Source organism: Pungitius pungitius, chromosome 12 (genome assembly GCF_949316345.1).
Source record: "Pungitius pungitius chromosome 12, fPunPun2.1, whole genome shotgun sequence".
NCBI lineage: Eukaryota > Metazoa > Chordata > Actinopteri > Perciformes > Gasterosteidae > Pungitius > Pungitius pungitius.
The window spans coordinates 10,304,879-10,332,448 of NC_084911.1; the positions used below are offsets into that span (position 1 = coordinate 10,304,879).

The 27,570-nt window shown below is 46.5% G+C and overlaps 1 protein-coding gene across 1 annotated transcript; it reads right to left on the minus strand.

Annotated features, from left to right (window-relative positions):
* Window positions 1–6,430: 6,430 nt before the first annotated feature.
* LOC119220784 (Na(+)/H(+) exchange regulatory cofactor NHE-RF2) lies at window positions 6,431–26,427 on the minus strand. The gene is made up of 7 exons (XM_062566158.1): window positions 25,711–26,427; window positions 24,558–24,887; window positions 13,339–13,548; window positions 8,925–9,078; window positions 8,417–8,535; window positions 8,114–8,312; window positions 6,431–7,965 (listed from the first exon to the last, which is right to left on the minus strand). Exons 1-6 carry the CDS (start codon window positions 25,915–25,917, stop codon window positions 8,148–8,150), a joined length of 1,185 nt encoding a protein of 394 aa, XP_062422142.1. The 5' UTR covers window positions 25,918–26,427; the 3' UTR covers window positions 6,431–7,965; window positions 8,114–8,147.
* Between the last annotated feature and the right edge of the window lie 1,143 nt (window positions 26,428–27,570).

A 27,570-nucleotide genomic window follows, 5' to 3' on the forward strand; every position in this document is an offset into this window, starting at 1 on the left:
CCTGCTGGCAGGGAAGGTAGTGCCTTTTGGAGCTTTTTGTTGTAGAGTGCTTCCTCTTGTCCTATATACTGCGTCTTATGGTCCCAAGAAACATTATCAGTTCTATGGAAAATGCAGCGATACGCAGGCCGGGTCGTAAATGTTCCCACTGTGTGTGTTTCAACTGATTCCAATCCTCTTTAAGATAACAGGCAGGTGTATCCAGAGCAGTTTGTGTGCACGTGTGTGTGTGTGTTCAGTTGCGCCGCGCACGTGCATTTGTATTATAAAGGATCCATTCTTTGCATCATTGACCTTTGCGGTCACTGTGGGCCGCAGATCTCAAACTCCACTTTGTTTTATGTGCCATTGTTTTGCGTCAGAGGTCAAAGTACAAGCCTATACATGTGTAAGTGTGTGAGTGGACGAATGTTAACATATGAAAAAAATTCATTGCTTGATCTTATTTTTCCACCGACACACAATCACACACACAGATACATTTTCTTATTCAATTCAATGAGTAAGTCCAAATGTTTGGCTGGTACTATATACAGTATACGTTTGTGTAGATGTGCGTTGACGGGTCACACGGGGGGACGTCTGACTGAGTGACATCTTAGACACCGAATCACACAACTGCAAGCCACTCTGGGCCACTGGGTTCAAGTGTAAAAAAAAATTAAAAATTAAAATCAACTTTCTTGGTTGTCCTGGTGACGGAGATTCAATTATGCAACAAGCAGTGGAAAATAGTTTTGGAGACAGAAAGACATGCAGCGCGAGAAAGAGCTGCTTTTCTGAGCCAGCTGTTCTGTGAGGTGTCAAAGTAGAACGTATTCAACCAGATGTGTTGGCTGAGAGCGCATTCTCATCAACAGCTTCTCCGGACAGGGTTAAGCATACTCTCTTCAGGATCAATTCCTGGAGCATTTCTTTCCAAACACTGTAAAAAGGCCACTAAAAAAACCCAGGAAACAAACAATGAATTCAAGGTGTTAGAAAAACAGGTATAGCGGGTTGCTATATAGAGATACGTGTCCTGATGTCAGCATATCTGTTCCAGCTTCACCAAAGCTCTCATATATTTGATCTCTCTGTGTGAAAGAAAAGTAAGTTAGCTTCACATATTCTGATCCAAAGGGTTTCCGCTACACCACTACAGAAGTTCTAGTGTTAGACATATGGACAATATCAGACAATTCCTCCAGGAATGCTCTTCCTAATCTGGACAAAGCTCTGTTCCACAGCTGGATTTGAGTTATTTAACTTGATCCTATTTTGAGTGAGGTTTTGGGCCTCCTTACTTCCTCATCAGAACCTGGAAGTTTTACTTTGTTACTTTTAAAATCAATCTTACCCATAATGTACTGCTCTGTGTAAGTAGGTCTAAGTATATTGAGCAGCTGGTAGCAGTATTCAGCACGGTTGCTGGAGTGGACTGAACCAGCGAGGTTTCCTCCCAAAATCAACCTGACATTCCTTCATCCCTCCCCTCCTCCTCCTCCTCCTCCTGCTCCACCCTGAATCAGCAGCCTTGGGCAATCCCCCCCTCATTCCCGGCCTCTTACCCCCCCCCCCCCCCCCCCACCCGCCCTCGACCAACGCCCAGGACATTTGAGGTCATAACTTAACTACACCTCACCCATGCTGGACCATGTCCCTGGAACCCAGTCCAGAACTGGACTCATTAAGTCCAGTAAATGTCCATCACTTCTTCAACCGAGGCCCACCAGCCAGTTGTGAAGCTTCGAAAGGATCCACTTGACTTTGACTGGTTTGTCATTATTTTTTCTTTCCTATGCTCTCTCTCTCTCTCCTTCCCTCACGCTCCCTCTCTCCTATACCTCTCTGGTATTTATGTGTCGGCAGTTACCGTGGAAACAAGACACACACAAACACTGTGGCGGTAGACAGGAAGTGCTGCGGAACCACAATGGCGTCACTGCGGCTCCGCGCTCGCTCCCCTCCTCCTCGCTCTCTCTCTCTCTCTCTCTCTCTCTCTCTCTCTCTCTCTCTCTCTCTCTCTCGGGCCCGGCGTGCGTGCTACTATCCCTCGCGGGCTGTATGGAGACCACACGACTCTCCCTCTGCGCTCTCTCGTCGCTCTCATTATTATTAGCATTGCTTTCTCAGCTGCGTCTCTCTCCTCCTCCCCCCCCTCCCCCCCACCCTTGCTCTCGCTTCAGCTTTGCACCACGTTAGCTGGAAAATCTCCGTCTGCTCTGCGGTGTCTGAAAAACCTGTCTGCAGGGCGTTCACAGTGGAGGAGCCGGTCCCATTTCCAAAGTGGGGGAAGAGTGTGTTTGGGTACAGGGAGCCTGTGTTTGGGAGATGGTGAGAGGGTGGGGTACGATGATCGAAGGAGTCGACCTGTGGAATAACACCAATGTGTGGAATCCTATTGCAGACTCTTACATCAGACTGGCGTTAGTCTACTGTAGACATCCCTCCTGTTCTCCCTCTGTCTTTTTATTACACATCACAGCTCTAAATATACTCTGGAAAAATCCCCTTGAGAAGACACCGCCCTCCACCAGTCCACGTGCTAAAAATACCCAGCCACCTTTACGACCCCCTCCCTGCTCGCTTTGCTTCCATTACATGTCAGTTAGCTGACGCTTTTATCCAAAGAGACTTACATTGCATTATAACCCATGCGTCACAATGTTTTTTTGCCTGGGGAGCAATTAGGGGCTGGTAGTCTTGCTCAGGGACACTTCGACATTGGCACGTGGAGCGGCCCGGATTCAAGCCGCCGTCCTCGCGGCTCCCGGCCCGTCACACTACTCCATGCGCCACCATCGCTGCCGCTCTCACTTGCTTCACATGTTGCACTCAACACAATAATGTTACACAACTCCCAACTTTCTTTTCTTTGTTTAAATCCCTTTTCTGCTTTCGCTCCCCTCATGGCGGCCTCTGCGGCCAGTTCCTCAAGGCTGGGTCGGCATTTTGGCCGACATCGACAGCCAGCCTTCCCTCCGTCGATCCCTCCACCCAGCCGACCTGTCTATGGACCAACCGGCCGACCACCCAGCTGGTTAGAAGAAGCCCCGAGAAAACCCGGTGAACAGATGAGTTCACTGGACACACAAACTCGGTAGAAAGCGAGGCGGGTTACCTGGAAGTCAGGGAGCGAGGGAAAACAAATCGAGGAGAGGGATGGAAAGATTGAAAAAGAAGACATAACTTTATTTGATTCCGGATAGAGACTTGTTGAACTTTGAACATTGCTTTATTATAAACAGGCATAAATATTTATAGTTCCATGTTGTTTGGTGCTTGGACTGCATCCTGTCGTGGGACAGACCAGGGGCCGGGATGCCGAGCCCCGATGAGGCATTCCCCCCCCCCCCTTTTGGGAGTCCAGACCCCGGTGGTGGTGGTAGAGAATAAGTTGCTCCAATCTTTTGATATACCAGATTCTGCTGCAGATTGGAGGGGTCGGGGGTGGTGGCGGGTGGCCTTTGGTGTGTGCTGAAATGGCGTTTGACGTTTGCCAGCACCGATGCAATTGGTTTACGGTAACGGCACCAACGGCTGGTTGGCTGGTGCCACCCGCCCCCGCCCCCAATCAGCTGTCCATGCTCCCACAGGGCGAGAGGAGGCCACCAGAGAACGGCGCAGCCTGTCCAGTCTTCCTGTGCTTTCGGCCATGCTGCATCCATAAAAAAACAATTTACACACACACAAGTGAAGAAACATCCAAGAACAAAATAAAATAGAGAAGAAGTATCATCTAATTTGTCAACTGACTGTATGTAGGAGGTTGAAACATTAACGGCATAAAATATTGTGAATGCTGCTGTTTTGTGAATGGACCTTTGGCTGGAAAAGAGGAATAGAAAAAAAGAAATGAACAGCCAACGCATACGTATTGTAATTTTCCGTTTGAGGAAGTCATGACTGTACACCTAAGACCTACATTTCGTTCGTGGTGGTCATTGAGACAGGAAGCATATCTGGGGCCATATGGCGTTTCTGTTCCTGCTCAACTGACATAATCCGGATTGACACCCGGCCCGGTGACTTCCTCCGTCTCGTTAATCACTCTTGTGTTAACAGGCGCACTAACTCCAATTCCTTTGCCCTTTACAGCTCCGCACCACATTCCGCTCTCCCTCGTTAGCTCCCCCGTCGCCAGCATCAGCCTGCGATGCTCTTTCCCAGCTGGCCGGCCCACTAAGCATTGACCTCTGACCCCCCCCCCCCTTCCATAAACACATCCATGCCATGCTTTCTCCACCTGTTGCTCACCTGCTGTTTGAGGGGTGAAACCAGACGAGAGAGGATATGTCTGTTTGTATAGCGCCGGGATAACAGAAGTTCTAGTGACACATCCCTTTTTTTATTATGAAACACACAACACGCTCCCATGAGCAGGCGTTTGGGCCATGAAGGAAAAAAAACTCCCCCTTAACAGGAAGAAACCTTGACCAGAACAAGCGTGGGCGACTATTTGCTTTGACCGATTGGGTCAAACAAAAAGGCCTCTTGTTTTTAAATGGAGCTTTGTTCTAACTTTAGTTGTGTACTTTGGCTCTTTTACAGTTGTAAAACTGTGAAAATAGAAAAAAACAACCCATAACGGTTGGAGGACAGGTGATACTTCTAGTATGTTATCTCCACGAGATAAACCGGCCAGGTAGTTCCAACGCTGGGCTGTGATTGGCTGATTTGAGATGAACCTCTGCACAGTGGGGGAAAGAGAAACTTTGGTGGTTATATAATGGTTTTCATTTATATCGCTGTACAATTTTGACGTTACTTGGCAAACAATCTTTCAAAGAAATTTGGTGCTGTGATTCATAACAAAGCTTACTAAATTGAACTGAATAAAGAGGACAAGAGACGGATGGAAACGTGGAGTCATAAAGTGGAGGTCAGCAGTCAGCCTCGTCAATTGGAGCGTTGAGTTCTTGCAGAATATCGCCTTTCATAATACTGTAAAAACACCCACTGATACATGGTTGCAGGAGGATGAAGGTGGTCTGTGTAGTGGTAATGTTCCTGCCGGGCCTGTTAGGGTCAACAGTAGCCAAAACACACATTCAGTGTGGGATGAGCCACGGCCCGTAAATCACGGCCCACGCACACATAAATCTGCAGACTCCTCAGTGTAAATAAAGCCAGTGTTCTCCACCACCTAAAGGAGCCCTCCGCTGCAGCAACAGGTCGTGGGAAAAGAAACACATCAGTCACAAGGGACGGAGATGAAGGCGGACCCGAGAATAATCAAACTGCCCTCATCTCGTTGCAGGGATTAAAAAAACAACAACTGATATTTATTTTTAAAAATCCACATCAACTCGATGCAACGTTTGTTTGTGCAAAACCAGGTGGCCTTCCAGAACGTGGAGGCGACGGACAATTAATGGGTGTTTTAGCAAGTTAAGCCAGTTAAGGTGTGCACAACTGGGTGTGCCTTTGTGTGTGTTTCCGCTGCTGCCCCCACCCATGTGAAGTGCGCTCTTGGGAGAGGGAATGTGCCCGTACTCGTGCTCTCTTGTGCGTCGGCTTCCCTTCCACTTTCAGCTCGTGCACGCGCTCCCGTCCCGGCTCTGCCTTTGCTCCTGTCGTCCGTCTCTTCTTGACTTTGCTTTCATTTTCTTGATTTTTTGTTGTTGTTGTTGAGCATGAACAATTCCCCCTCTCTATTCTAGTTTCTGCCCTCTCCCTCGCGTTGGTGTTGCTGTCCTTATTTGGCTTCTCCTCGAGTGAGGGGGAGTGTGAGTATGAATATGACTGTGTGTGTGTGTGTGTGTGTGTGTGCGTGTGTGTGTGTGTACGTGTGTGTGTGTGTTTCCTCCTGACTGTGAGTCACTGCTTGCCTGACTCACAAGCGCTAACAAAAACACACCGTTGCCATGGGGACCCCCTCCCCTTCCTCTCTCATCTCTCTCTCTCTGTCTCCCCCTCCCTGTGAGTCTCTGGTTTCTCTCTTCTTGCGGGCACCGCTGCAACCCAGGCAGCCCTGGCACTGGCACACGGGAGGAGGGGGGGGGACCGTGCCTCTAACTCGGGTGGGATGGAATCAGAAAGAAGACAAGCGGAAGTAAAGGTGAAACCTGGTGAAAACATTCTGTTCATACAGGAAACTTTAAGGAGGACAGAAAGAAAAGCAAGCGGTCATCTATAACCAATTGCATGTAGCAATGGATGAATTAGCTGGTAATGGCTAAACCGAAAGTTGCTCTATTCTCTGGTCCCGCTCTCCTGAATTTTCAGGCGGCTCTGAACTGGGCCGGTCGTCTGACGTGCTGGCGTCACTGCTGGGCCTTGCGGTGAACCGCCAGGGAGGCCTGCTATGTGGCCCACATATCCAATCTCCCAATTGGGGATATTGTAATTGCCCAATGGATCAATAAGAAGGAGAGATGTGAGAGAATGACATCCTTTCAGTTACAAGATTATGCGCCAAAGAAGCTTTGAGAGACGCCAACGACAATTTAATATATCCAAAATCGCCATTGTCACACTTTATTGAAAAAAATGCAACCTGCCATATATACTATGTACTGTATATGCATCAGTCATGGTAACACAGAGTATTTTTCATTTTGACTGTTAGAACAAACGCTGACGGATGCACAGAGATGAATACTAGACATCAGGGCTGATTTATGGGCACAAAACAAAAGACAAGACGTCCAACTACAGGAGTCTCCAACTTGCTGTCCCTCTCGTAGTGATGCATTTTATCAACACCGCAAGGATTAAGGCATTCATACCTTCTCCACACACACACACACACACACACACTGGACTCCAAATGTGTGCACGACAGCTGTCCCTGTGTGTGAAGTAATCCTCAGTAAGCTCGCTGGCTCCCACAGTCTCTTTCGGTAGATCCTCCGGAGCATCTCTGACCTCACTGTTGGGAGCGTCTGCTACACTCCCTCCGCCCCACAACCTGCATGTAGCCTCCGACATTCTATCTGCTGCTTTCTGCCAGGGCCCCACGGCTCCTATTTAATTAAAGGACCGGAAGGCCAGTTTTGGTGGATTCTAAGTTAGACGAAAAAAAATGTAGGCCATTCTATCTAGCCTGTGGTTAGCTTGTCTTAGCTTAGCATAAAGACCAGACACAAGGGAAGCGGCTGGCCCGGCACCACGAAGGCTCACTCACTAACATGTTGTAGCTTGTTGGTTTAATCCGTACAAAAGGCGTAAAAATGACTTTGGAATTTTGGGCCCACCAGTTTGTTGACCCTGAGCTGTTGCCAGGCAACGAGTAAAAAGTTACCGGCCTAACTAAGAAGCCAGAACAGCCACGTTAAAGTCCTACTCTGTCTGGTTTGTGTGTTTGTGGTTGAAGGATGCCCTCTGCTGGCCTCCTCCAATGATGGACGCTTCATCGTGCTTTCGTCCTGAGAAGCCCTACCTTCCTTAAAACGTTCCTGGTATTCATCGTTCACCTCGTCAATATGGTTAGTGGTGCGTCCCTCTGTGGTGCACCGGTACACGGCAGCACTTTCAGTAAAGAGGTTAGAGGTGAATCACTATTAGGACGTGAATTGATCTTTGAATGAAGCGGATCTGACGATGGGTGAATGATCTCCATGTAAAAGTACACGTAGGAGACCGGTGCACGCGGCTCGGTGGTTGTTATCCAACGTCTGTGCGGGCTGGAGGCGGAGGGACTCCACTATTTCACAGTGATCTTCTGACAACTTTTCCTCTGACTGATGAGCTAAAATATCACCACGATATCCACACAATCGCTACCGCATAGAACTCCCTAAATGCAGTCCGTGATGATGGGTTACTGGTTTTTATATATATATATATTGTTGATACATTTTAAATATAAAAATAACTGTCCTGCTTATTTGTAGAAACAAGTCTCTTAAGCAGGAAAAATAGGATTCAGGTACATTTGTAGAAACTTGCTTTTCAAGACGCTCTTCCTTCTCAACAGTGGGACTGTTAGCTAATTATTCCGTTTGTTTTGAAGTCATAGAGCTCTTTCTTCATGCTGTTCTATAAAGAAGGAAAGAAAGCTGTTAAATGTTAAATCCATAGTACAACTTTTTCCCTCCGTCACATTGAGTTCCAGGAACAAAACGTCTTGTGTTGCGTGGGGGGGACGTTTTGGGTCTTCCTGGCGAAGGCGCTGCAGAAAGCTCACTTCTTCTGGTGTCCCTGGGAGCGCGGGAGACGTCTCAGAAGTTGCTGAACAGCTCATATTTCTTCATCCAGTCCATTTGCGGCGCCTTCTTCTTTTCCTTGGCGTGCACCTTCAGCTTCTCCTCAGCCGCCGTGGCGCTCAAACGCAGGCCCATCTCGGCGAACGGGTCCTTCGTCCGGCCGCCGCCATCGTCCGCCAGCTGCACGAAGGCACAGGCAGGAAGGGCTTGAGGGCACCGTCTTACACACCAAAAAAAGACCACAAAAACCCCCCCCGCCAACATCCGCGAACGCGCGCACCCACCTGCGTGCCGTCGCCCCGGCTGCTGAGGTCCGAGTGGAGCGACCTGATGGAGCGCGTGGTGGAGCTGCCGTTGGTCCGGGGGTTGAGCGAGCCGTTGGATATGGACGGGCCGTCGTAGTCTGGTGTTTAGACAAACAAACGAGCACGTCAAACTTTAATAAGACATCACAGGGATCAAGATTGCTTGCTTCGTTTTAGAGGGGGAATAAGGACCGTGTTGAACTAGTTTACCTCCACTTAATTGTTTAATGTCTTTCCAGACAGGAGCTGCTCCCCCTCCTCCAACTCTTCTTCATGTGTTGCACAAAACTAATTTGGAACTAAGTTTTGTTTCTTAAAAAAAATAGAATCTTCCCGCAGAAGATGACAAAAATTCTTTATACAGACCTTATTTTTTGCAGTAAAATGCCGGCTTTTACTTTCTAATACGACCAAGATCGTTTGGACAATGTTGCCTTACTAAAGGCTTAAGTTAGCGTGTGCAGAGTGGGATCCAGAGCAGTCCTACCTCTGACGTGGCTGACCGCGGGGACAATCCCTCTCCTCTTGAACTCTTCGTCTGTTTCTGGATCCACCACCAGCAGCCAGGTCGCATCTCCCCCTTTCTTTATGAAGGCCACCACCTCCGCGTGCCGGATTCCCTCGATGTTCACACCGTTCACCTGGAGAACGCGGACACAAAGATGAAAGGGCTTTCTGGTGAGAAGGAAGGGTATTTCTGAATGGTTAGGTAGGTCAGTTGTTGTAGTAGTAGGGTTCTCCATCAGCCCACCAGTGGCGGACTGGGGCAGTCTGAGGGGCTGCATACGGCCTTTTCCACTGGAGGTGCACTCTAGATGGCCCGTAATCGGGTTTAATCTATTTCACTTTTGAGGCGAATGAAGAGTGAATTTTATGTGTAAACTCATATGAAACATTTTTTTGATTACTTTTTCAAGAAAGGCCAAGTTGATTTAACGCCCACCTGGTGATCTTTTTCTTTTTCGGGATGCGTGTTTCAAAGAGGAGCGGCCAACCACTTCTTTATTATTAGTTTTGATTCAAATTGAAATGAATTTCCTTATTAGATGGATTCACTTTTACTTTTCTCAATTGTAATTTATTGCCCTACTTTCTCCCCTAAAAAATGGACAATAAATGTACAATACCCGAAGCATGTTGCTGTAGCAGTCTCAAAGGTTCCCAGTTAATTATGATTTTTGCTTATGAAACATAAACAGCGAAATTTCCCCCTACACAAATCTCTCCAGGTCAGTGTGTTGTTTCCGCTTTATATTGAATGTAACGTCAGTCTTTTTTTTCCATTGTCGACATTGTCAACGCTGTGCTTCCTCGTTTGTCCACTAGGGGGAGCCATGGCGTAACATACAGTTGATACACGCTTTAACATGACTTCTAGGAGCCTGCAACGCTTCAAAAAATGCAACGGTGGTTCAGGAAAGCCTTAAAGACAGCTGTACATCTAGCAGATAAGTAAGGATTCATCAAGATGAATGTCCAAAAACTTAAAAGCATTCAAGGTAATATCAGGCCCAGAAACAGAGGGACACAGTGACGATGTGCAGGCGACTGACCATTGACATGACCAATGCCGTTGAAAATCACGATAGTCTGTCATTGCGTGCTCTTATCAAGGAGCTGCATGCATCTGGATGCCTGCTTGGTCTGGACCGCCGTGGCCTCACTGAGGGAAGGCAGCTGCGCATCACGCCAACTTTGTGTTGATACATAATCAATTATTGATGGCTCTCCTGGGCTCGTGGCCTTAGTACGGGTTTCAGGTGTCCGAGTCCTTAGGGGGAATTTATTAAAGTCATAGTAAAGAAGAAAAAGGTAACTCTTTATGCTCTCATTTGTTGGTTAGGAAAAAGAAAATAGGTATTTAATCAATTAGGTGTGATGAGAGACTCAATGGGAATAGAGAGAGAGAGAGAGAGAGAGAGGGAGAGAGAGAGAGAGAGGGAGGACATGAGAGAATCCAAAGAAAGGGTGGAATTAACAGATGGAAAATATAATAATATATAAAAATCGAAATCTTTTCTTCCCACGACTCATGCCATTGATAAGACAGGCAGGGGTGCAGACAAACAGTTTGATGCAGAGAGGACAAGCATCTTTGTATTCAGCAAAACAACAGGTGTTGTGTCATGTTTCACAGCCCTTCATCAACAGTCCAACCCACACAGGACAATACACTCGGCCCACAGGGCTAATTGATAGGCGCCGTAGGATCAGAACAGGCGCTTATTTCTCGTGGGACTATTCCTCTGAGAAGCTGTTAGTGCTAGTGTGTGTCTGTGTGTGTGTGTGTGTGTGTGTGTCTCATCAAAGCCATGGAGAGTCCAGCCACCTGACATTCATCGGTACTTTTTTGATGCAGTGAGCGTTTTTTGAAAGAGCATCCGGACTAACCTCGGATCAAACCAAACAATTTCAAATGCGTCTGCACATCTGTCTCCGTGACGCATGTATAACTTTCAAGTCTTTGTTTTCTTTATTCCTCTTCTTCTTTTATCAGGGTCCACTTTAAGAACTGGCACAGGCAGGGGGAATTCTTCCTGTGCTCCTCACACACACACACACACACACACACACACACACACACACACACACACACACACACACACACACACACACACTCACACACACACACACACACAATCAAACACGACACACACATAACAAACATCAAGCCAAATACATTAATAAATGAATCAAAGTATTGTCTATGAATACCATTCATCTTGCACCTCTACACAATCAACTCAAAGGTAGTAACACTTGGTGTAGAGGTCATTTCTTGCACCATAATAGTTCAAGCACAAAAACAGATTTAAAATCTTTGGTGTTTAATATACAGTAGCGTCCCAATTATCCTTTTCACAGAGGCCGAGCAGCTGAATAAACGACAGGTGAGTGAGATGTATCCAGGAATCGAAGCCTGTTGAAACTCCAGGACCAGGACACCTTAAACGTCTTATAGGTAATGCACGACTCAGCAAATCCACGTCCTATTTACGGCTCCAAATTAATTCAGCAAATCATTTAGTTTTTTTTGCGTTGGAAACATCATTTTTCAGTCCGCTCAGTACGATCTCCTGATGCCTCAGCACTAAGGACACTATTTGAACTGTTGAAATGAACGACAGGGGGCTGTTGCTGAAGTCATTTTTCAACTTAATTGCCATCGCAGACCCAGCTACAACCTCCCCAGGCTGCACAGCCGTGCTCTGAGCCAAACACTAACATCAAACCTCAGCGCTGTTGCCAGACGTTGGCAGAAAGAGGAGCTGTCACCGTAGCATCGACAGCGCGAGATGCTGCTGATGCGGGGAGAAAGAGACAGAAGGGGACGGGGAGACGGAGACCTGCGTCACGGCTGTTCACCTCTCCAACAGGCTGCTGACAGACAACACAAACGCTCACTTATCAGTGTGTGGACACACACACACACACACACACACACACACACACACACACACACACACACACACCAGCAGCCAACTACCTGAGCACAGATTTGGCTTGTTTCAACTCGGCCTGCAAACAAACCAATACATTCTCTACTATCGATGTATTCTGCAAATTGTTATCATGGACATATAAATAGTAAATTCACATTATCGTCCCTTTTTGCCCGACTAACAGCAGAAAATAAAAAGCAGCAAATCCTCTCATTGGAAAAGCTACAATTAAGCGATATTCGTTTCTTAATACTTAAAAAACAGCTTTAGCTATGGGAATGTTAGACATCTTATTGTATCTTTATGTCATTTATATTCAAACCATTGCTTTGGCAATGCGCATTGCAAAAAAAAAACTTTTAATTTGACTGAATTTGGCTCAACTGTGATGCTCAATTGAAGTGTCCATGGAGATGATGGGCTGTCACCAGTGAGCTGCTGTAGGATGTTCCCACACACTCTCATCAGCCATCGAATGTTCCAGCAGTGCATCTGGACATCATTTTTTCAGAATGTTTCAGAGAAAACGCTCGACAAACATTACGCCCGTAACAGACGACTGATCATAGTTATCAGAGCAGGATGCATTTTCCCCAAGAAATATTGCCAATTTCACATAAAAACTTACTAACATACTTGTGTACTAACTGCTTTCAATTGAAAACCGCTGCCTTTAAAAGGTAAATAAATATAAAGTTGATGCCAAATGTTTTTTAAAGAAAATTCTGATAGTGGGAATGAAGGTTGTCATTCAAAACCTTGAGTATTTTGGGGGATGCAAAATGAACTCTGTCTCACCTTCTTATCAGACCGAACTCGAGGCCGGTTCTCCAGAGTGGTTTTGACCCTGATGTACAGCCAGTGGGGTGAAAGGTCATGGGAATGAAGGTTGTGAATGTTGTGTGGTCACGCTCTGATGAAGAACTGTTTAATGATGAAATGACTGCAAGTGATTGTGATGCTCAAGATGACATACCTGTTTGTGTTCAAATAAACACTAAGGACAGAACAGACGGAGAAATAGGATCCAGAGTGTGAAGGTGAGGGGCTTCACCCAGTAAATCATTTCCTTCTCTGACCCGTTCTAGACTAAATAATAACCACCTCATTAGTGTGTGCACATATTTTATTATATTTATCTCCACATTCCACTGCCCGGGTATGCAAGTGCATGAAAGCGTTGACGTGATGCTTATTATTGCTCCGGTTTATCCCTTCTACTGTGGCAGATAAAACCCCTTCAGAACGCTCCACAGCTCAGGACACAGAGAGCCGAGTACCCTCGTACCTGTTTGTGTCACATGAACATCTGTATTTGGACCTGCGGCGTCCGCATCATTTGCTACCGTCCTCATAAAGTGAACATTGAAAAGAAGTGTCAGGAGGTCCGCAAGAAAATAAACACGCAACAATGCTAATGTAACTGCCACTCCACCCTGGGCTCCTCCTCCGTCCTACCTCCACCAGCCTGTCCTGGGGCCGGAGCCCGGCATGGTCCGCGGGGGACCCCGGGTCCAGGGAGCGGATGTACTGCCCGGGCCTGGACCGGTCGCTGTGGAGATTAAAGCCGTAGCCGGCGCCAGAGCGCGTCAGGTGGCACAGGCGCGGGGCGAGCTCGGGCAGGTCGACTTGGGGTCGTGACTGGGACTCAGCCGGGGCGGGAGCCTCCTGCGGAAGAACCAAAAAAAACCAGAAAACTGTTTGCTTGTCTTTTATATGGGGAGAGAAAAAGACACAAATACAAGTTCATGACGACTAAACACGTGAAGAAGACAAAGGTTTTGTCATCATTCTCAGCCAGAAGAAGCTTACAACTATTGGCCCATCGGTGTTTTCATCGTGTGCTGACATTCGCTAATGGAATAGATTTTCTATTGTCCATTGGGCGAAGACATTGATGGAACAATCAAGCTCTCCAACGTAATCACACCAATTCACCACCTCCACACCGGGGGTGGGGGGCGGGGGGCGGGGGGGACGTGCAGGGAGAGAGATGACGGCTGGTAGCAGCGGGGAGGCTACGGACAGGTAGGGGCTACATACGGCGCACATACTGTTTGCATGGGAGGAATGTGAAACACTATTATGTAACATGAGATGTCTACTGTTTTCACTGTGTGACGCCGACATCACGGTCCAGCTTGTGCCTGCTAAAAATACATTCCAAGTGTGTGGGCAGGCAGAGAGAGAGAGAGAGAGAGAGAGAAAGCGTAAGAAAAGGTTAGAACTTATTCAGTTATCTGAACTGTATCTCACTGCATGTCTTACACGTTCCCGTGTGTTTCCAGCTAATTCACGCAAGGAATGACGGCTGAGCCTCCATTCCCGCGACACTGCCTGCAGATCTACCCCTCAACTGTTTAAAGAAAAGATCACAGATGGCAACGTGTCATTTCATTTCAGGCAGTGAATTCTTCAGGAATTCTTAGCGGGGATCTGGGCCGCTCGCCCTGAGAAGAAGTGAGGGAGGGGGAGAGAGAGAGAGAAAGAGAGAGAGAGATAGAGAGACATTGACAGCATCGCTCACAAATCCCCCATGATCCTCTTCTTCTTGGCTCGACGTGAGGTGCCTGGGTTGGCCAGCTGGGTCAGAGCTTCCAAGTGAGAGAAATACATATCTAAAAAGCAAACCAATTAGCAGCGAGGCAAAGGAGGGAGAAAAAAAAGAATGGCAGAAGGAGGAAGAGGAGGACAGGAGAGAGCGCGTGGGAGGGAAAGAAAACGAGATGCGGCGAGAGGGTTGAAAAAGAGAGTTCAGGAGAAGAAGAAACCGCTGATTCGAGAGCACGCAGAAACACAGCGGACGGATGAACAGGGACCGGGATGAGTGACGGGGGGACGAATGGAGCTCCTCTAACGTAAACAGTGCGAGTATCGCAGCTGGGAGTCATTATGCGGGGGAGGGGAGGGAGGGGGGGGCGCAAGAGTTTTTTCCAATTCTGCCTCCCGATGCCTGTCCGAACCTCGCTGATCCCCCTCTGCTGCCCGGCGCCGTCTCTCACAGCGTCGGCCTTTGACCCTTGAGTGCACTTTGGAGGCTTCGAAATGCAGTCGAGGGGGCCTCCATGTCCCCGCGGGGCCTAATGAATGAAAAAGGATCACCGTGTTTGTTTGAACTGAGTGTGTTGAAATTGTCGTGTTTTTAAATGAAAATCTGTTTGATAGAAGAGGAAGAAAATGAGATTTGCACTCCGGCGCGCGCACACACACACAAACACACACACACACAATGTTTCTCCTCTTTTTTTCAGCAAACAAATAGTCGGTTATCAGTATTGGATGTTTCGTCCCCGAAGTGAGGATCCACTGTGGGAACAATTGGGAAAACAAATGCATTATCCATGTTTTTTTTCCAGAATGTCATCATGGAAAATGTGGCCGTAAATCAGCGTGTTTTTCCTATAATCTACAAAAACATGGAATGTTTCCCACCCACAGGATAACATTATGGAGTTTGATTCCCCATCATAACACACACAGACACACACACACACACACAGAGACATGCACTGACCTCTGTGTGACTGTGGCCCACTGAGAGGATGTGCTGTCAATGGATTCCACTACTTTGCTGTCACAATCTGCCTTTGTTTCCGTCCGTCTCACTCTATGCATGCGGGGGGGGGGGGGGGGTGGCGGGGGGCAGTGCGGTACACACACAATGCTTGCGTTTAATAATGCTTGTGTTCGTAAGCTTTTTCAGAGGGAACGTGAGTTTAGCGTCTAAGTATAAATTTGAGCTATATTCCCACTCATGACTCACTGTCGACTAACTGCCGCCCCCCTTGTTGCTTCGCCCATCGCCCTTTGAGTGTTTGTTATTTCTCCACTAAGTCATTTCATCCACATTACTGATTATTTATCAAAAATCTCCAGCACCACAGGGTCATTTGGGTGTCTGTCGGCGCATTTCGCTCTGCATCCGACCGCTGGCAGCGGCGTTGGCAGTTGATGAAACCGGATCGCGCCTTGTTGAATAATTGAGCGGCGGCCGACGGCGATGGATCGTGACCACTCTTAACCCTTCCACAGCCAAGGGTCATTTGCTGACTTTTGTCCCACAACACAATGAAGTGTGCGCGTGTGTGTGTTTGTGTATGCATGTGTGACATTATACGTGTCTTTGGAGTTGCTACAAAGAAACTTAAATCCAGTGTCTGTGCATGTAACAATGCTCTCACTTCAAAGCTTCCCAAAAGGGGATTAACGTAAATTAAATATCCCCCTTCTAATAAAGAGTTTCCCTTGAGTCTAAAGTATGCAGTTTTTCCATCCTTAATTATCCTAGCAACTATTTTCAATGTGACATGTGGAAAGTCACTGCTAACACTGCTGCTAACAAAACAACATGATTTCAACTACACTCCAATAATGTGAGTGTGCAAAATAGTGTGCAATGCTTTAAAAGCACTGATAAGTGTATGTGAACTGATCAATCCACAGACAGCAGGAAACAAGAAAGCAAGGGGTCAAACCATTGTGTGACATTATAATCTGCAGTTATACTAAAGAAATCCTTTCAAACGCTTTTATTCCATTTTTAAAGACTTTCCGTAACTCCACCAGAGTTCTTTCATGACCTACAACCTTTGCTGTTTGGTAATGTTATTTTCTCAGCTTGGAAAAAAAAAAAATCCGCTGGAGCTTACTGTCTATTTTCCAGTTGGATATCCAATGTAGAAATGACAACAAGCATAACTGTTAAAACCGCTCAAAAGAAATGGACTTTTCCGGCAAAACATGCCAACCGATATGACAACAATCCGAGAGTTTTGAATCTAAATCGAAGTCCATTGTGGCACGAGAAGATTTTGACACTTAATAACTGTTAATAGGCATAGCAACAGTAACTAAGGGTGGTGTGGTGGGGGGGAGAGCTGGGAGTTTATTTCCGACACCCAGAAAAAGTAAATTTTTGATGCCAGCACCAATAACAGCAGCACGCGGGACTCCATGGTTGACGTCTTGTTGTCATGGAGACAGCAGTGGAACCAGTACAGTCAGTTCACTCGGAGCTGTATTTACATCATCTATCTAATTTAGCTAAGAAAATACATAGAATTGTTTTTCAGTGTCTCCACGTGAGGCTTTACAAAATTAAGAAAAATCCTCTCACTAAGATGGCCATAACAGTGATACCATCTAATTGTTATTCTGTGTATCCATGTGTGTGTGTGTGTGTGTGTCTGCAGCTGCTTTAAGTGTTGCTCAATCTGAGAGGAAAAGAGCCGAGCTGGCCAGTTCTCAGTGGGCGAGAGAGAGACAGAGCAGTGGGAGAGTAACACCAGAGAAAGGAAATGACAGGCAGCTGGACCAGAGAGGCATTTGGAACTTGCAAAAATGAAATGAAGGAGAAGGCGAGAGCAGTGAGGAGGGAAAGGGAGACAAATAGGGGCGAACGGAGAGCGAGACGGTGTTTGCGGAGCAACAGGAACAGGAAGGGCCGCAGCAGATAGAACACGGGGGACGGGCCACGAATCTCCATCGCCTACGGCTATTCAACACAAGTTTAATCATCTGGAACAAAAGATCAGCCGTTCTGCTCAGTTTCTTGGAGAGAATTGGATGACAAGTTTGATAAACTGTTTGATATGAAGCTGGAACGCTGGTTAGCATAGGTTTGCGCAATGATTGATGAGGGAAAACAGCTGGCCTGGCTGTGTCCCAGAGAAAGAACATCTGGCTCACAGCACATCCAGCGCTCACTACATCAGCATGTTGTCTCTCTGTTTGTCCTAATGATCAACTGAAATACAGTGAGATGAACCCGCTGACAAGCACGTCTCTTCTTTCTTCTGATGACATAACACGTCTGCAATATGCTTTTGACTATAGTTACAGTGGAATAATTAGCACAGAGAACGGCTTTGATGTCTCACTTCATGCTGCAGAGAAGTCTATCTATTACTACTATTTTAGGCAGAGTGAAATATATATTTTCATAAACTAAACATGCTTTTCCTTTGACGGTCCTTGCACGGCTCACACTCCTGGTCAACTGTCCCAAAGTGTTCAAAGGCCTCCTATTGTTTAACATCACAGTCTTACTGTTTATTTTTCCTGATTTTCTGTGGGCGGACTAACCATATGTAAAGAGGGTAAATAAGACCCCCCCGCGGTGATGGAGCTTCACCAAGACAGTAGTTCAAAGCCCTCTCATACATTCTCTCCATGTGCTCCTCTCTAGCTTTCATCACTCCATCCCTCCTTAATCTCACGTCGACTTTCACCCTCAATGTCACGGAATGTCCGTCCCACCCTTCGACTTTTAGTCTATGTATTATTCTCCCCTATGCATAGGGTCAGCCACCTTTAAGTGCTGCGTATATTCTTATGCAGAAGTGGCTGCAGAATACAACATCTCTGCCTTTTGCATTTAAATGTCAATCTGAAACGTGTGGGCTGCTGGCGAGGCTGATATATTCTGCAGTTATGTGCTGTCATGTGTGTGTGTGTGTGAGTAGCAGATGAGGGAGTGAGATTGTCAGGGTGAATGTTTCTATTTCATCCTCTTATCATGTTTATTTCAGGCAGATCGTTAGATAACTTTTTCCATCTCTGTTTTCACGCCTGACAGGACAGCAGTTAATATTAGTAATGCAGTGAGTGAGTGAGTGTGTGTGTGTGTCCACACCCCTGTTATCAGTATGTGGCAGACATCCCTCGTCACTTGTTTGGAAACTGTAACACTCACGTGAGAGAACACAACATAAATGTATTGATTAACCGTGAAACTGACAGGTTGATTGATTGATAATAAAATAATCACAAGTTGTGGCTCTATTGTTTTTACACCTCTGCATACGACAGCAGTGAAGAGGCCTTGACCTTATGGATACACACATGATGATGTCATCCGTGAGGCCTCACCCCGCAGAGAGGCCTCACAGATGACATCCGGACTAAGATTTCTGCAGCTGTGTGTGCGTTCAGTTTGCAAGAGACAGCAGATGGATTTTCATTCATCTCGCCTGCATTCCAAAGCATAATTAATCGACTACGGGGGTCTCCTGTCACACTTGCACGCTAGCTTCACCTCACACACATAAACCTGTCCACGTCGCCTCTCTTTAGCATCTAGAAAATTACAAGCTGATCCACACGTACGCAAAGTCTCTCGGCCGTCGCATCCACTTGACTCCCACAGAGAGACAGTGTGTGTGTGTGTGTGTGTGTGTGTGTGTGTGTGTGGATCGATGTGTGGGAGCGTGTGGCGGCCTCACAGCTGCGACCACGCGAAGATACCCAACGTGAAGGTGCGGCGAGCAGCGAGACCGACAGACACGGTTGAACCTGTAAAACAGCACGTTTGTGACACTAAAGAACACGCGCGCTCAAACGCGAACACGCGCAGCAACACACAAGGTGCCCACGAGAGCGGCTAACAAAGCATCGCATTAAGCGTCTCGCTACAGTCTTCTCTCGCCGCCCTACTGGCTGGCAGTGTTGGTTGTGTGGGCCGCGCGGCGCTCCATCCTACTCTCCGCTGAAAGGGTTCAAAGATGGAGTCAAGAAGATGGAGATGGAGAGGCAGCTTGAGTGGATGCTCCCAAACCTGACATTATTTCTGCTGATAGAAAGTTCTTGATACACGTGTTGTTGATTTCAAACACGGGGAATCAGAGATCAGGCCCAAAGGATTCAAAGATGGAAGGAGAAGGCCTGTTTTCACATATTAATAACTATACAAAAGTAGTGCAATCTATGAATAATGCTGAAGATTTGGGTCAAGTTTCTCAATTCCTCCACATCATTTGAAGATAGAAGGTGTTGAGAGCAGATGTATCAGCTTAATAATCAGTAAAAATCATAGTTAAGATGATAACAATAATGATAATAAAATTAGTTTGTATGAAGAAGGAATGAAAATGTGTAGAAATTAAAGATGTTCTTTATTACTCTATTCCTAATGATGTGAATACTGCACCTTAATCCATGACGTTGGAGTACGACAATATGTTTGAGTCTGCAGAGAGAGTCAGGTCAATGTCTTCTGGGTTAACAAGGGCAACACTTGAATATATTATCAGTGTGTGGGGAGATGATATATGGATACACACAGCTGTGTTCCATCACACACCCACACTCCCATTCAACACAATACCCTCAGTTGTTCATGTCCGTCCTGCATCACCCAACTTACTCCTTCTGTTCCTTAAGAGCCACACAGATCCACAAATACTTTCCCCATTGGTGACCCTTCCTTTGTACGATGTTTTTACCCCAGGAATTTGGTTTACTCTTTACACACACACACACACACACGCACACACACGCACACACACACACACACACACTAAATCTGGATCCCTGCATCTTGACGTAACACAGTTGGTATTCAAACGGGGGGCGGAGGGGGCCTCGAACACCAGCTCCAGATGTTGCAAAAAGCATTACACACTTACTTTACAGTAAGTGTGTAAGGAATTGAGTTAAGTTAGTTACTGTACAATTGTGCAGTCACTTAAAAATCAAATGTATGTAACCTTGTATTTCATCTGATGTCTAAAAAGAAATCCTTAATATTCACGCGACAGCAAACGTTTGGTTAGTACTAACATTTGTACAACATCTGCAAAGAGCTGGATGAATAATTGAGATCAAAGAAGATCTATGAGACGTCTTCATCAAACAGGTTGTGGGTTTATTTACGGCTGATGTTTCTAACCTTGTCTTGTCCCTGAAGACATCCCTTCTGTTTGATATATCTCTTTCTCTCACAGATCCACAAGCTTTACTATTTGTGTTCATTCAATTCTGACCCAAAGCCCTCCAGCCATGACCCTTCAAAGCGGTGCTCCGCCGTGAGGTTTTCCCACACGGATCTCTTTCACTCCAATGCACACGTTTGAGTATCTAGAAGTTCTCTGCAGGAGGATTTTGTGCCTCTTGTATGCACTTCATCTCCACGTTTGACTTGTTTAGTCTCTGCCGGTGTTTAAATGGAGTTTGTTAAGGCTCCTCCACCTGTGACACACATGTGTACTCGCACAGCTGATGAGCAAATACGCACATAAACACACAAAGTTTAACATTCTTGATGGTGAGAGGACGCACGTGCACTCAGAGACCACCTCCGCAAACACACACCCGTCCTCTGACTGTTTTAACAGATGTGTGTGTGTCTGCGTGTGTGCGCGCTACAGGGAGCTGAGTATCCCCAGCGGGCCTCTGCAAACCCTGCACATGATGTAGTGAGGTGTATTACAACGTTAAAGTGCTGTTCACGTGCTACATTGTGTTTCAAAGCTCTTGGAAACGACGATGAACAAAGTTCAAACTAATAACGGACAATTTGAAGAGAAAAGATGATATCGCCCCGAGATTTGAACGCACGTTTTCTCTTTGCCTCGGTTTCTCTTTCTCACACGCATATCCATCTTTTATTTTGCTTTCTCGCCTATTCCTTTCCAACCAGCACGGCGCTGTACTTGACAACGTGAAGTGCAGCAGAACTGAAAGGAACGTTAGCAGAGGACCACAGTATGTTCTTGCGTGTGGTAAAAAACACTCCCTCAAAAGAGGGGAAATTCCACAATACAGCTACTTCCATAACAGAGCCAGGAGATGTCTGCTTCCACGCGGATGTGCAACAAATATCTGATATTGTATCTCTGCCTATCTGCCGTCTACTCAGCTTGGCATCATATCAAGGAATAAAATGCTCATCAGTATGTCTTGGAGTGAAAAGGAATGAAAAGGGAGGAAAAATTGCAACATGTCAGGACCATTTGATCAATAATGGAAATAGTTGGGAAATGCATGCTGTTTGAAAGTGTGAGTGCTTGCGAGTTGAAAAAAAAGGTTCTTGTGGGAAAGTGACACCTGACACTTTACCTTGAGCTTTACTGACTCACCTGAGTACATACGTGTGTGTGTGTGTGTGTACAGAGAAATGTACTGAAAGGAGATGTCTTTATAAATATATGCTTGATGTGGCCTTAAACTCAAGGGGTTTGGTGAGCAATTCTTTTTTTGAGTTACATTAAAAGTTAGTGACGGAGTGATGTTCTCAGTGACAGCAGCCTTTCCACTACAACAACAAAACCCCTATGGGCTATTACAAGCCCTAAACTGAACAGGCTTATATGCTGTTGTGTAATGCACAGTAGCTCTTTGTCAACAGTGATGGGCCATTAAGACCTGACAATTGGATATATAACAACCCCACATGGCCCCACTGTATCTGTGCCGGAGAGCTTAGTGAAGAAAGGAGCAAAATAGAGAAAATTGCTGCCTGGTCATCATTGATGTTGTTTGTTAGATTGAGTTTGAAATGGAGGATGAGAGGCACTAAAATTGAAAAAAAAAACATACAGGCGGGGTCATATTACCCAGGGAACAAAAAAACACACACACACACACACACACACACACACACACACACACACACACACAAAACCTCTGAAAATCTATTTCCCAAATGTTCAAGTGATTACAGTTGCAGAAAAGGCTTCATGTCTACTACCTATGTTTCTGCTGTGAGCTTGTTCATGTGGCTGTAAATGTGTGTGTGTGTGTAGTCTACGTGGCGTGTCCTTAAGGACCTCAGACTGAAATAATCTGATTGATTCAACAGCGAGGAGGGATGGGAAAAAAAAAGAACAACCAACTGCAACAAATGCTCATGTTTTGGTGACACACGATTTGAGTCCATTGCCGCATCATGTGAGCTCAGCAGGCCTGATGCCAAGTGCTGCCCACTACCTGAACCACTTCTGCTTCACCCCACTTCCTGAATCTTCAAGGTTCTGCCCATTAGCCGACTGCTCTCCATCGCTCCTTCATTCTTTCTATCCTGTCTTTCCACGAAGATGAAAATATAAGAAGTAACACGCCGCTCTCAGCGAGTCTCGCTCAAACGTTTCACGGCAATCATACCATTATATTCATTTTAGCTAAGGTTAATCCTCTTGGTGATTAATGGTTGCTTCGCTGGTCAGTTTGTATTCCCCTCTGCTGCCGTGGTGGTAATTACATTGCACCGATTGCACAGGCATGACTGACTACCAGCAGCATCAGCGTTGAGATGGGACAGAGGAGCAGCTCCATTGCAGACGCTCAAGGTACAAATTGTGTGACAGAGGCCGCTTTCAGAGCTATGGCTCAAACAAAAGATGGTTTATGGTCAGTCTATGTATATGCTTTTTTTTCACTGCTCACTAAAGAAAGAGAAACTTGAGACTTGTTAGCCTTTCCTGAACCTTCTCTGGACCAATCCGACCCCACCAGGTGCTTTGATTCTATTTCACCGGTCACGAGGCCTTAGAACAAAGAAACACACACACATACACATTTTAGATTTAACTGATTGGCTCTAAATTGGGTCTGAGTGCCGCTCACATATGGGCCGGGTGAACCTAAGTGGAAACACATGTTTGTGTAGATGCAGAAAGCAGAAGTTGAGCCTGAAACACAGGCCACATGAAGCCAAAGTCCATCAGATCTTTGCGTTCCAGTGGAGACCCAGCGGACGGAAACATGTCCTGTTTTCCATTTCCGCATGGAATAACATAACAGCGAATTATAAAAAAAAAAAAAAAGAAATGTATCAAATGACTATTGGGCATTATGCAACCAACGGTGACCACTATGTGTAAATAAACACAGGAAGACGAGATGTGAGTGGCCTGTAAAACATTGTTTCTTCTGGAACATCGAATCACACACGTCTTCATTCATACGAATCTTTTACAATTTCCGTGGATTTCCGGTCCTGCAGAGTCACTGCGTGGCCCGTTGCCAGATTCCTAACCTCTGACTGGTAACGACCTCTGACCTCTAGGATCCTTTTTGACCTTTTTACGCAACATCTGGGTTGCTTTCAGTTAGCCATGTTCTTCCCTCAGGACACACATTAATGAGCAGACATGGACGGCTGCAGGGACCGGATGGAAACAATGCCTGACATCCTATAATCTAATCTGAAACTGGCAAATCATCAAGAGAACACGTCTGAGGTGAATGTCTGAGAATCAGCTCAAAGCAATGACTCATGGTATCTGCAATCTGTTCGCCAGGTAGCACTTTATACACACTTTCGGTGGCCCTTACTTATAGCACTTTGCAGTTTTGTTAGTTTTTTATTCTAGAAGAAACTGTTCTTGATTCTGTACCCCTTTGTCTGAATTAATTTGGTAAGTCGCTCTGGATACAGGCATCAGCTAAATGAAAAAATTAATGCGTTTGGTATTTTTAACTCTTGACAAAGAAGTTGACAGAGTGCTTTGTCTACAGTTCTTTGGGCTTGTCAATTTTACAATTTTTATTACATTACATTACATGTCATTTAGCTGACGCTTTTATCCAAAGCGACTTACAATAAGTGCATTTCCACAATTTCACGGGTCCTCTTTCATCTTAAACCGGCTCTTTTGAGGGGTTTGAGTGCTGATTGGTCAAAACAACTCATTTCTTCCATACCAACTTGGGGCCTGGGAAGTTGTGATCCAGTAAAAGACTGTGTACTTCAAATGCATATCGGACAGAAGTAACAGGTTTGAGGGGAGCTTCCATGAGCATGAGAGCTGGCCTCATCCAAGAGGTACATCAGAAGAACCTTGCTAGATTAATACTTATAGATCCACCTACGAAAATCATAATGTTGAGTCAGAAGCAGCATGGCAGAGCGCACAGGTCACTCTTGTCTCTGCTGCGTTGGTGGAGCACCAGCTTACCTTCTTCGCAGCCTTCGACGGAGACCTCCTGGTGGGCTTCTGCACCTGGGTGCTCGGCTGCTTGGACACCGAGCCGTTCTCTCGCTTCTTGCCGGGGGATGGCGGGGCCGATGGCGGGGCCGATGGCGGGGCCGATGGCGAGGCCGATGGCGGGGGAGGCGAGGGAGAGGCCGGGGGAGAGGAAGGGGAGGATGAAGGAGGGCGTCCGGCCGTGAGCACGGCCATCTCCTCCGTGGCTGTGAGGCGGAGGCTGCGCAGGCTCTCGTGCGTCTCCTGATCCACCACCAGCAACCTGGTCTCGTTGTCCACGGCTTTGATCCGCTGCACCACCTGAGGGACGGGATGGGACGGCAGGCATACCGGTCATTTTGTTTTGAAATGGAATGCAGGGAACGGTCAACGGTCAATGCTGCAGAGAACCAATAGCCATGCCGCTACAGTCTCATCACTAGTCAGCGCTATAGAACGTCTTTCCAAAGTATTTCATACATTCACACTTTTCTTAGACGTGTGGGTGTACAGCCTGGTGATAGAAATACAAGCATATAGACCGAAATATCAGATGTGATGGAGATTCACCATTGAAGCAAAAAGACCAACATTTGATGGTTTCAGCCTCTTAAATCTGGGGATCTTTTAGTTGCTTATTGTCGTACTTTTAAAGAAAATTTATATTTGATGGTTTCTGTGTCTCACTTTGAATCCAAAAATATGAATGCGTCATTTGCTGGGCTCTTATGGCAAAAATCATTTTATGACAAATCCATAGCAACTTATTCTTTTACTATCTTTTGTTTGAATTAAAATCAACAGTCCAACAGTATTGGTATTCAAAAACGGTCAACTATGGATGTTATTCTTTTTCAGTGAGCATGGGAAATGAGTCTCGTTTCGTTTGTCAGCGCATAAATGGCACGTTACTCACTTGAAATTGTTTGGTGCCACTATTGCGACACTGGGATTTTATTCAATTCAAAACGTGCTTTCATGTGGGTTAAATTCAAGAGGGGAGGGAGGAATGTGTTACTGAAAACGTGCCAGTGCCAGGACGCACGCACCAGCCCGTGTGCAGTGTTATCATTGACCTGACCCCCTCACACCACAGGGATGCAGCATGGCTTAAAACCACAACAATGAATGCACATCAACTCGCCTGGTGGTGCGTCTCTTTCTCCACGTTGACCCCATTCACTGCAACCACACGGTCCCCGGCGCAAAGCCCCGCTGCTTCTGCAGGGGAGCCGCTCTCCACCTTTCGGATGTATTGTCCGCTCTTCCCTTTCTCGCCATGCAAGTGAAATCCATACCCGTCCTCAGCTTTGGTCATGACACAAAGCCGCGGTTTCCGCTCGCTGGCCATGTCTCTCTCCGGCGGTTTAAGCCTCCTGCAGTCTTCGGTTTGTGTCACGAGTAAAATGCAAAAATGAGCGTCTGAGAGCGGGTCTAAACTTTCACGGAGCGAAAACAGATCTTTCCGATGCGCATCCTTCCCCCCATGATAAAGACAGACAGAAACGAAATGCAAAAAACTCAAAATGCACGTAAAAAGAATACACTCCACTGTTAAAAATGTATGCAGCCCCCCCTCCCGCCCTCCCCTGCGACCTTTAAGAAAACCAGCGCGTCTGGTTCTCCAGATCGTGTGTCCACTTGAAACGCACTGCTGGCAACTCCAAAAGTGATCCGTCGCAGCGCACGCAGACTTCACAACTTCCCGGGGAGCATCCCCGATCTTCACTGCAGACGTGTTTTGAGTTGAGAGGTTCTTTCTCCAAATGCATCCATAACAACTGCTCCGACAATATGCGTGCAGTTCTAACGGAGATAGCGCAGGGTTAGCGCCTTGTGCGCTGTAGCACCACCCCCCTGGCCTGGTTATCTAGTCGTTTCTCGAGAAAAGTGAAATGTTCAGGGCACAGAGGATACAAAGCTTTACAATACTGCCCCTATGTGGCAGTTCTCGGACCTCGGGCCCCTGTTGGACCGGGGCCCAGCCATAATTTGATTACTTCCCATCATAAATTGACGGCTGGAAATGGTTAGGTTGAAAAAACAGAAACAATTCCCTCATAGAGTGGACTGTTTGTGTTGGGGAATGAATGAGATGAGAAAGATTTTGCTGACACAAAAAAGACACCAAAAACAACTGCGGTCAATTTAGCAGACACTCTGAGTGGACCTATTTTCTGACATTCACGTTATACACAATCAAACGGTCCAGATCAGGAGTGAGTGTAGAAACGTTGGTAATACCTGGAAGACAATTTACTACACCTAGACACATAGAACATGTTTACTGTACCAATTATTAGATTTTTCAATGTGCTGTATTTGAACAGAGTATATGGTCATACCTGAGTATTCGAAGTTTAATAGAAGCTATTTCTGCAGTTTTATTTTGAAAACCGGATGTTGTCTCACGTTAATCTGTCTGAGCTCGCTTGGTGTCATGCCCCTGGCTTCCTCTTCCCTCTTCGTCCCCTGTCTCCCTCTTGTGGCACTCTCAGGCAAACACCCCCTGCCCTTGCTCTCTCTCTCCCCTCATTACCCCTCACAGCTGATTCCCCTCTCGTCCTCATCATTGTCTCACCTGAAACCACTTCCACCTGATTTTGCCTGCTTCTTATTCCCTCCCTCTAGTCTCGTCTTGTTGTCGGATTATTCCATGAATGTAGGCACACGCGTCAGCACTCGTCTCGTCCTGTCTTGCCCTGCACTTTCACCGTCCGCGTATTTGTGACTGTGCCTTTCCACAGAGTGCCCGACCGGCGCGCTCCCCCGGCAGCTCATCTGCTTTCACCTCTCTGCTGGATCCGGCTGGTAGGGAGCACCCCGGGATCCCCGAACGCTGTCCTCACGGGAGTAATCCTTATGCCCCTAAGTTCCTGATTTCCCCTGTCTGCTTTTGTTATGTTTCCGGCCAACGCCAGAGGACTTTGAGTTTATTCATTATTGAGGACTGTTTTTCCTTTTGACCATTAAAAGACTCTTTACCGCATCTCGCTCCTGGTTT

Bases quoted from the DNA above. Each gene is read 5' to 3' on its own strand.
- LOC119220784 (XM_062566158.1), bottom strand. From the start codon at position 25,917: ATGGCCAGCGAGCGGAAACCGCGGCTTTGTGTCATGACCAAAGCTGAG. The intron at 24,888-25,710 runs GCGAGTTGATGT...CCCGTCCCTCAG, and splicing joins AGAAAGAGACGCACCACCAG to GTGGTGCAGCGGATCAAAGC. The intron at 9,079-13,338 runs GTAGGACGGAGG...CGCGTTCTCCAG, and splicing joins CCCAGGACAGGCTGGTGGAG to GTGAACGGTGTGAACATCGA.